This window comes from Diabrotica virgifera, chromosome 8 (assembly GCF_917563875.1).
Source record: "Diabrotica virgifera virgifera chromosome 8, PGI_DIABVI_V3a".
Classification (NCBI taxonomy): domain Eukaryota; kingdom Metazoa; phylum Arthropoda; class Insecta; order Coleoptera; family Chrysomelidae; genus Diabrotica; species Diabrotica virgifera.
The window spans coordinates 107147700-107159171 of NC_065450.1; the positions used below are offsets into that span (position 1 = coordinate 107147700).

The 11472-nt window shown below is 31.1% G+C and overlaps 1 protein-coding gene across 1 annotated transcript; it reads left to right on the forward strand.

Moving 5' to 3' along the window:
* The first annotated feature begins 4814 nt into the window (after nucleotides 1-4814).
* On the forward strand, nucleotides 4815-10639 carry LOC126890232 (uncharacterized). The gene is made up of 2 exons (XM_050659086.1): nucleotides 4815-4978; nucleotides 8071-10639. The coding sequence occupies exon 2, from the start codon at nucleotides 8075-8077 to the stop codon at nucleotides 10637-10639; it is 2565 nt and encodes an 854-aa protein (XP_050515043.1). The 5' UTR covers nucleotides 4815-4978; nucleotides 8071-8074.
* Nucleotides 10640-11472: the final 833 nt, after the last annotated feature.

Sequence of the window (11472 nt, forward strand, 5' to 3'; positions counted from 1 at the left end):
AAATTTTAAAAATATTCCCCAATGCAAAGAGGGATGTCTACTCTTTCATAGATAATGTGATTATTCATTTTTAGGAACAATTAAATTTGCATGTAATTGGCTCTTCCAAAGCCATTTTTAAGTAAAAAAAAATTGAATATCATACACGGATGTTTATAGTTTTGATAATTACCAGACCGTACTGTCATAAACTGACAATGTCATACAATGACATTAATCTTTTGTTTTAAAATCGATTTACAGATTAAGAATTTAAATAATTATTGTAAATTACGCAAAAACTATGACACCTAGGTATAGGACATTCATATACCATTCGAAAGAGGTAAATTTGGTTAGTATAATTATTTATTAATATACATGGTGTTCCATTTAAAACAACCATCATATGACACATTGAATACTCCTATAATGAAACTGTAAATTTTGAACACCCTGTAGACAAATGTATAATAATTAATCATGGAATACATTCAACCAATATCCAACTATTTAGATGTAAAAGTAATGTTTTTATAATTTCTTAAATAACTTCAGAATAAGCATTCTTTTAAAACTTTACATTTTAAGAAAAGTCAACATAACTCAGAACACTCTGTACATAGGTATGGGGAAGCCTTATGAAACTATACCTTATTTTTTGCGGACAATTAAAAAATGCAATAAAATACAGGGTGTTCCATAAGAAAAAATATAACTTTGATACGCCGCCATTTATTGGGGCACCCTGTATACTTCAAAATAATTTTAAAATGTAGCTTTTATCAACTTACAAACTATTCAATTTAAATTTTTTTCAATTATTTTACCGTTTAGCTGTAATCTTCCGTCCCGTTAGTGGTGACTCACCCTGTATAAACTAACAAAAAAAGTTTTAGAAAAAGATAATCTTGTTTGAATTGCTCCGAAACAATGCATCTTTTCGTTCTATCTTGACTCTTCTAAAATGCTTCGTATAGATTGCTGAATAGAATTGGGCTTCTTATAACAGGCAATATGACGACTTATATACACATATAAGGATCTCGTAGAACAGTCGTATTATTTAAACGTAAATTAAAACATGGCAACATCGTCGGGCTTCGTATAATGCGTAATCCATATACACTGTGAACGCGTTTATACGAGTGGGCTTCGTAAGACTGTAGGAATAAGACAGTGCTACAATCCCCTTACCCCGTAAACCGCGGGCTTCCATTCATCTGCAGGTTGTAGCGGGCTTCCTATCATTTGTGAGCCATATATATATATATATATATATATATATATATATATATATATATATATATATATATATATATATATATATATATATATATATATATATATATATATATATATATATATATATATATATATATATATAAAGAAAGATTAATCTTTGCAGATAAGTTAAACAGTAAAGTTTTGAATATTGGGGAAATCTGCAAACCAAAACTCAATGCGTATCAATTGTACGGCCTAACGTTTTCGTGAATGATTATTCACTTCTTCAGGGCTGAAATAAAGAAAATGTTAATTAGCCATATATATTCCATGCAAAATGTTAGTTTTCATTACCAATACGTAGAATTGTAGAGTTACGTTGTTAAGTAATAAAAAAGACGATATGTATAAAAACATATCTCTTTTTGTTTGAAGTAAAAAGAAAACACAACACTTCAACTTGGAAAACTATGGCTATATGGTTACAATCAATGAATTATTTACTCACTCAAGGAACCAATTACACTAGCATATAACTACATTTTATGTTGGAAGTAACTTTACATGTAGATGAGAACAATGAATGTTTAAATATGTCCTTCTTTTTTTTGAACTTTCCCGTTCGGTGTTAACTATATTGAGCGCATGCTCATGAATAGACATGTAGGTTCATTTGACCTACGCATAGAAGTACCAAACACCCAATCGGTACGGACAAAAGGTATTATTAAACAAAAATATTAAGGTTTATTTATCTAAATATTACAAGAGGATGTACCGCAACATAAGTGTCATGTTACATAATTACATATTCTATTTATTTAAATGTTTTTTTTTTTCTTAAATTTTTTAAAATTATTGTTGATTATTGGCAAACAAAAATTACTTTTTATTCTAAGAACTATTAATATTGACAATTACGTATTATCAGTCAAGTTGGAGTCATGCAAATTCGATCTATGGCTGGTATCTGATCTGAGTAAAAGATGATAAATATCACTCAGATTTTTGAAGTCACCTTTAACATTAATAGAGGAATCATTAAGGAAGATATAGGACATTTCAATAAATTCCCTTTTAAATTTATTGTTCTCTTGATGAAGAACGAGGGTGTTTTCAAAGTCCATGGAATGACCTGTGGTATGGACGTGTTTAGCCAATGCACAACGGTCGGGCTGAAGACGTGAATCACTTTTGTGTAAAGTGATCCTAAATTTAAGAAGTTGAGAAGTTTGACCAATGTACGATTTGTTACAAGAAGAACAGGGAACTTTGTAGACAATATTACTAAGCTTACCTATTTCTGTTTTATCCTTAACTTTTGAAAAAAGGTTGTTAATTGTTAAAGCTGATCTGAAAGCCACATTGATTTTAAAATGATTATCATTGTTGTTATTGTTACTTTCTAAATTATTAAATATCCTAGTCAACCCCGGAGTAATATCTTTGATATAAGGTATTGAAAAATATCTATTTAAAGTTGGAGTATTAGAGACCCTGTCATTGCCTAAGCCATCAAGGTCAACATTGTTAGTCGCGGGGGAAGGTGTTAAGTCTTCATTATGGACTGTGTTAAACAAGATCTTATTTATTAGTGTGGTTGGATAAGAATTTGAGATGAACAATTTAGTTAGTATTTGCAGGTTTTTGTTATGGAAGGAAGGATCTGATAATTTGATGACTCTGCTTTTCATCTGTTTTACTAAATTAACTTTGGTGGAATGTTTGTGATATGAATGGTAGTTTAAATACCTGCCCGAATGAGTAGGTTTCTGATACCAATCAATTTTAATTATATTGTTTGCATCCCTTATCATTCTGATGTCTAGAAAGGGTACTGAAAAGTTAGTATCCTCTTTCTCTATAGTAAATTGGATATTTGGGATGAAACTGTTGAAGGTGTTTAATAATTCATCAGTTTTATCAGATGGCACAGCCAAGATTATGTCATCAACATATTTTTTGATGAAGGGAATGTTGAAGGATAAGACAGGAATGACAGTGTCTAACACATAATCCATAACATAAGCAGCAATAATAGGAGAGATCTTTGCTCCCACAGGAGTACCGAAAGTTTGTTGATAGAATTTGTTGTTAAATGAGAAATAAGTGTTAGTAAACAAAAATTCGACGATGTTGATAAAGTTGTCAAAAGAAATGGAACAACAACCTCCAATACGGTCCCAATTAGCTTCTATGACCATTAAGCTTATTCTTAAGTAAACATTACTAAATAAGGATACGACATCCAGGCTGACGAGAACATAGTTATCTGGTAATTTGTAACCATTAAATTTTTCCACCATTTGAAAAGAATCTTTTACATAATACCTATTTTCATAATCGTACGCTTTAGTAAGAATGTCTGTGACAAAGGCAGAGATGTATTCAGTAGGGGTTCCAATTGAAGCTACTATTGGACGCACTGATAGAATCGGTTTGTGGATCTTGGGCAATGCATAAAATTTTGCAATTGTGCCATTATAAGTGGTAAGTTTCTTTTTTGTGTTGTTATCGATTTGTTTAGAAACAGCTAGGGATGAAATCAGTGCATTACATTTTCTTTGTAACGTGGGAGTGGGATCAGAAGAAATAGGTTTATATGATCCATCATTATCAATAAGAGAAGAACAGAGCTCTAGATACTGTGTTTTGTCTAGAATGACAGTGACGTTTCCTTTGTCTGCTTTGGTAACCACCAGGTCAGGATTAGATTTTAGGAATTGCCTGGTTTTAAAATATAAGTTGTTGAAAAAGGTATAAGATGATCTGGAAGTGTTCAGAATATGGTTGGTAATGATGTTCGTAGATCTAGCACGAACTGAGTTTTGTTCTAATTCAGATGGTAATGAACTAATGATCTGTTCCAAGTCAGCAAGGAGAGATTTGATTTGAAGATCTTTTCCTAATTTAGGTTCAATACTAAATTTGTTTCCCAATGCTAGAAAACCCAAAATATCGTTTGGAATAATTGAAGTAGATAAATTCTTAATCCATTTAGGATCTGTTTTTAGAAAAGTTTTACAACAAGACTGGTAAAGTGTGTCAATTTTCCTTAAGTTGTCAGATTTAATAGAAAAAAATAATTTATTATAATTAATAGATTGTGTATGTGAGAATTGTAACCAAATATTTTCAGAAGTAGATTGAATGATATTATTTTTCAATAAAGATAATGAATTCTCTAGTTTTTTAAGATTTTTGTGATTGGTTGCAATCTCAACATTTAAAAGTTTACTGTCTAACCTGATCAATTGTTGACATCCTTCCAGTTGCCAAAATTCATTTCTGTGTATGTAATTATGAACAGATGTAGTGGCATGACAAATATGATTAGGTGTGATACCTTTACTTCTACATGAAAGCAAGAAAAGTCTCCGATTCCTTTCCTTGGCCAGTTTTAAATTGGTTCTTTGGTAATCCTTGAGAAACCTCACCGATTGTTCACCATACTCTACCCTTATTGTGTTGTAAAACCCCATGTTCCTATAAAATAAAGAAAGATTAATCTTTGCAGATAAGTTAAACAGTAAAGTTTTGAATATTGGGGAAATCTGCAAACCAAAACTCAATGCGTATCAATTGTACGGCCTAACGTTTACCAAAGAACCAATTTAAAACTGGCCAAGGAAAGGAATCGGAGACTTTTCTTGCTTTCATGTAGAAGTAAAGGTATCACACCTAATCATATTTGTCATGCCACTACATCTGTTCATAATTACATACACAGAAATGAATTTTGGCAACTGGAAGGATGTCAACAATTGATCAGGTTAGACAGTAAACTTTTAAATGTTGAGATTGCAACCAATCACAAAAATCTTAAAAAACTAGAGAATTCATTATCTTTATTGAAAAATAATATCATTCAATCTACTTCTGAAAATATTTGGTTACAATTCTCACATACACAATCTATTAATTATAATAAATTATTTTTTTCTATTAAATCTGACAACTTAAGGAAAATTGACACACTTTACCAGTCTTGTTGTAAAACTTTTCTAAAAACAGATCCTAAATGGATTAAGAATTTATCTACTTCAATTATTCCAAAACCAAACGGGTTTTCTAGCATTGGGAAACAAATTTAGTATTGAACCTAAATTAGGAAAAGATCTTCAAATCAAATCTCTCCTTGCTGACTTGGAACAGATCATTAGTTCATTACCATCTGAATTAGAACAAAACTCAGTTCGTGCTAGATCTACGAACATCATTACCAACCATATTCTGAACACTTCCAGATCATCTTATACCTTTTTCAACAACTTATATTTTAAAACCAGGCAATTCCTAAAATCTAATCCTGACCTGGTGGTTACCAAAGCAGACAAAGGAAACGTCACTGTCATTCTAGACAAAACACAGTATCTAGAGCTCTGTTCTTCTCTTATTGATAATGATGGATCATATAAACCTATTTCTTCTGATCCCACTCCCACGTTACAAAGAAAATGTAATGCACTGATTTCATCCCTAGCTGTTTCTAAACAAATCGATAACAACACAAAAAAGAAACTTACCACTTATAATGGCACAATTGCAAAATTTTATGCATTGCCCAAGATCCACAAACCGATTCTATCAGTGCGTCCAATAGTAGCTTCAATTGGAACCCCTACTGAATACATCTCTGCCTTTGTCACAGACATTCTTACTAAAGCGTACGATTATGAAAATAGGTATTATGTAAAAGATTCTTTTCAAATGGTGGAAAAATTTAATGGTTACAAATTACCAGATAACTATGTTCTCGTCAGCCTGGATGTCGTATCCTTATTTAGTAATGTTTACTTAAGAATAAGCTTAATGGTCATAGAAGCTAATTGGGACCGTATTGGAGGTTGTTGTTCCATTTCTTTTGACAACTTTATCAACATCGTCGAATTTTTGTTTACTAACACTTATTTCTCATTTAACAACAAATTCTATCAACAAACTTTCGGTACTCTTATGGGAGCAAAGATCTCTTCTATTATTGCTGCTTATGTTATGGATTATGTGTTAGACACTGTCATTCCTGTCTTATCCTTCAACATTCCCTTCATCAAAAAATATGTTGATGACATAATCTTGGTTGTGCCATCTGATAAAACTGATGAATTATTAAACACCTTCAACAGTTTCATCCCAAATATCCAATTTACTATAGAGAAAGAGGATACTAACTTTTCAGTACCCTTTCTAGACATCAGAATGATAAGGGATGCAAACAATATAATTAAAATTGATTGGTATCAGAAACCTACTCATTCGGGCAGGTATTTAAACTACCATTCATATCACAAACATTCCACCAAAGTTAATTTAGTAAAACAGATGAAAAGCAGAGTCATCAAATTATCAGATCCTTCCTTCCATAACAAAAACCTGCAAATACTAACTAAATTGTTCATCTCAAATTCTTATCCAACCACACTAATAAATAAGATCTTGTTTAACACAGTCCATAATGAAGACTTAACACCTTCCCCCGCGACTAACAATGTTGACCTTGATGGCTTAGGCAATGACAGGGTCTCTAATACTCCAACTTTAAATAGATATTTTTCAATACCTTATATCAAAGATATTACTCCGGGGTTGACTAGGATATTTAATAATTTAGAAAGTAACAATAACAACAATGATAATCATTTTAAAATCAATGTGGCTTTCAGATCAGCTTTAACAATTAACAACCTTTTTTCAAAAGTTAAGGATAAAACAGAAATAGGTAAGCTTAGTAATATTGTCTACAAAGTTCCCTGTTCTTCTTGTAACAAATCGTACATTGGTCAAACTTCTCAACTTCTTAAATTTAGGATCACTTTACACAAAAGTGATTCACGTCTTCAGCCCGACCGTTGTGCATTGGCTAAACACGTCCATACCACAGGTCATTCCATGGACTTTGAAAACACCCTCGTTCTTCATCAAGAGAACAATAAATTTAAAAGGGAATTTATTGAAATGTCCTATATCTTCCTTAATGATTCCTCTATTAATGTTAAAGGTGACTTCAAAAATCTGAGTGATATTTATCATCTTTTACTCAGATCAGATACCAGCCATAGATCGAATTTGCATGACTCCAACTTGACTGATAATACGTAATTGTCAATATTAATAGTTCTTAGAATAAAAAGTAATTTTTGTTTGCCAATAATCAACAATAAGTTTAAAAAATTTAAGAAAAAAAAAAAAACATTTAAATAAATAGAATATGTAATTATGTAACATGACACTTATGTTGCGGTACATCCTCTTGTAATATTTAGATAAATAAACCTTAATATTTTTGTTTAATAATACCTTTTGTCCGTACCGATTGGGTGTTTGGTACTTCTATGCGTAGGTCAAATGAACCTACATGTCTATTCATGAGCATGCGCTCAATATAGTTAACACCGAACGGGAAAGTTCAAAAAAAAGAAGGACATATTTAAACATTCATTGTTCTCATCTACATGTAAAGTTACTTCCAACATAAAATGTAGTTATATGCTAGTGTAATTGGTTCCTTGAGTAAATAATTCATTGATTGTAACCATATAGCCATAGTTTTCCAAGTTGAAGTGTTGTGTTTTCTTTTTACTTCAAACAAAAAGAGATATGTTTTTATACATATCGTCTTTTTTATTACTTAACAACGTAACTCTACAATTCTACGTATTGGTAATGAAAACTAACATTTTGCATGGAATATATATGGCTAATTAACATTTTCTTTATTTCAGCCCTGAAGAAGTGAATAATCATTCACGAAAACGTTAGGCCGTACAATTGATACGCATTGAGTTTTGGTTTGCAGATTTCCCCAATATTCAAAACTTTACTGTTTAACTTATCTGCAAAGATTAATCTTTCTTTATTTTATAGGAACATGGGGTTTTACAACACAATAAGGGTAGAGTATGGTGAACAATCGGTGAGGTTTCTCAAGGATTACCAAAGAACCAATTTAAAACTGGCCAAGGAAAGGAATCGGAGACTTTTCTTGCTTTCATGTAGAAGTAAAGGTATCACACCTAATCATATTTGTCATGCCACTACATCTGTTCATAATTACATACACAGAAATGAATTTTGGCAACTGGAAGGATGTCAACAATTGATCAGGTTAGACAGTAAACTTTTAAATGTTGAGATTGCAACCAATCACAAAAATCTTAAAAAACTAGAGAATTCATTATCTTTATTGAAAAATAATATCATTCAATCTACTTCTGAAAATATTTGGTTACAATTCTCACATACACAATCTATTAATTATAATAAATTATTTTTTTCTATTAAATCTGACAACTTAAGGAAAATTGACACACTTTACCAGTCTTGTTGTAAAACTTTTCTAAAAACAGATCCTAAATGGATTAAGAATTTATCTACTTCAATTATTCCAAACGATATTTTGGGTTTTCTAGCATTGGGAAACAAATTTAGTATTGAACCTAAATTAGGAAAAGATCTTCAAATCAAATCTCTCCTTGCTGACTTGGAACAGATCATTAGTTCATTACCATCTGAATTAGAACAAAACTCAGTTCGTGCTAGATCTACGAACATCATTACCAACCATATTCTGAACACTTCCAGATCATCTTATACCTTTTTCAACAACTTATATTTTAAAACCAGGCAATTCCTAAAATCTAATCCTGACCTGGTGGTTACCAAAGCAGACAAAGGAAACGTCACTGTCATTCTAGACAAAACACAGTATCTAGAGCTCTGTTCTTCTCTTATTGATAATGATGGATCATATAAACCTATTTCTTCTGATCCCACTCCCACGTTACAAAGAAAATGTAATGCACTGATTTCATCCCTAGCTGTTTCTAAACAAATCGATAACAACACAAAAAAGAAACTTACCACTTATAATGGCACAATTGCAAAATTTTATGCATTGCCCAAGATCCACAAACCGATTCTATCAGTGCGTCCAATAGTAGCTTCAATTGGAACCCCTACTGAATACATCTCTGCCTTTGTCACAGACATTCTTACTAAAGCGTACGATTATGAAAATAGGTATTATGTAAAAGATTCTTTTCAAATGGTGGAAAAATTTAATGGTTACAAATTACCAGATAACTATGTTCTCGTCAGCCTGGATGTCGTATCCTTATTTAGTAATGTTTACTTAAGAATAAGCTTAATGGTCATAGAAGCTAATTGGGACCGTATTGGAGGTTGTTGTTCCATTTCTTTTGACAACTTTATCAACATCGTCGAATTTTTGTTTACTAACACTTATTTCTCATTTAACAACAAATTCTATCAACAAACTTTCGGTACTCCTATGGGAGCAAAGATCTCTCCTATTATTGCTGCTTATGTTATGGATTATGTGTTAGACACTGTCATTCCTGTCTTATCCTTCAACATTCCCTTCATCAAAAAATATGTTGATGACATAATCTTGGCTGTGCCATCTGATAAAACTGATGAATTATTAAACACCTTCAACAGTTTCATCCCAAATATCCAATTTACTATAGAGAAAGAGGATACTAACTTTTCAGTACCCTTTCTAGACATCAGAATGATAAGGGATGCAAACAATATAATTAAAATTGATTGGTATCAGAAACCTACTCATTCGGGCAGGTATTTAAACTACCATTCATATCACAAACATTCCACCAAAGTTAATTTAGTAAAACAGATGAAAAGCAGAGTCATCAAATTATCAGATCCTTCCTTCCATAACAAAAACCTGCAAATACTAACTAAATTGTTCATCTCAAATTCTTATCCAACCACACTAATAAATAAGATCTTGTTTAACACAGTCCATAATGAAGACTTAACACCTTCCCCCGCGACTAACAATGTTGACCTTGATGGCTTAGGCAATGACAGGGTCTCTAATACTCCAACTTTAAATAGATATTTTTCAATACCTTATATCAAAGATATTACTCCGGGGTTGACTAGGATATTTAATAATTTAGAAAGTAACAATAACAACAATGATAATCATTTTAAAATCAATGTGGCTTTCAGATCAGCTTTAACAATTAACAACCTTTTTTCAAAAGTTAAGGATAAAACAGAAATAGGTAAGCTTAGTAATATTGTCTACAAAGTTCCCTGTTCTTCTTGTAACAAATCGTACATTGGTCAAACTTCTCAACTTCTTAAATTTAGGATCACTTTACACAAAAGTGATTCACGTCTTCAGCCCGACCGTTGTGCATTGGCTAAACACGTCCATACCACAGGTCATTCCATGGACTTTGAAAACACCCTCGTTCTTCATCAAGAGAACAATAAATTTAAAAGGGAATTTATTGAAATGTCCTATATCTTCCTTAATGATTCCTCTATTAATGTTAAAGGTGACTTCAAAAATCTGAGTGATATTTATCATCTTTTACTCAGATCAGATACCAGCCATAGATCGAATTTGCATGACTCCAACTTGACTGATAATACGTAATTGTCAATATTAATAGTTCTTAGAATAAAAAGTAATTTTTGTTTGCCAATAATCAACAATAATTTTAAAAAATTTAAGAAAAAAAAAAAACATTTAAATAAATAGAATATGTAATTATGTAACATGACACTTATGTTGCGGTACATCCTCTTGTAATATTTAGATAAATAAACCTTAATATTTTTGTTTAATAATACCTTTTGTCCGTACCGATTGGGTGTTTGGTACTTCTATGCGTAGGTCAAATGAACCTACATGTCTATTCATGAGCATGCGCTCAATATAGTTAACACCGAACGGGAAAGTTCAAAAAAAAGAAGGACATATTTAAACATTCATTGTTCTCATCTACATGTAAAGTTACTTCCAACATAAAATGTAGTTATATGCTAGTGTAATTGGTTCCTTGAGTAAATAATTCATTGATTGTAACCATATAGCCATAGTTTTCCAAGTTGAAGTGTTGTGTTTTCTTTTTACTTCAAACAAAAAGAGATATGTTTTTATACATATCGTCTTTTTTATTACTTAACAACGTAACTCTACAATTCTACGTATTGGTAATGAAAACTAACATTTTGCATGGAATATATATGGCTAATTAACATTTTCTTTAGTTCAGCCCTGAAGAAGTGAATAATCATTCACGAAAACGTTAGGCCGTACAATTGATACGCATTGAGTTTTGGTTTGCAGATTTCCCCAATATTCAAAACTTTACTATATATATATATATATATATATATATATATATATATATATATATATATATATATATATATATATATAGGTTTATCCAAGCTCTCAAAAATAAATATATGTAGAAATAAATA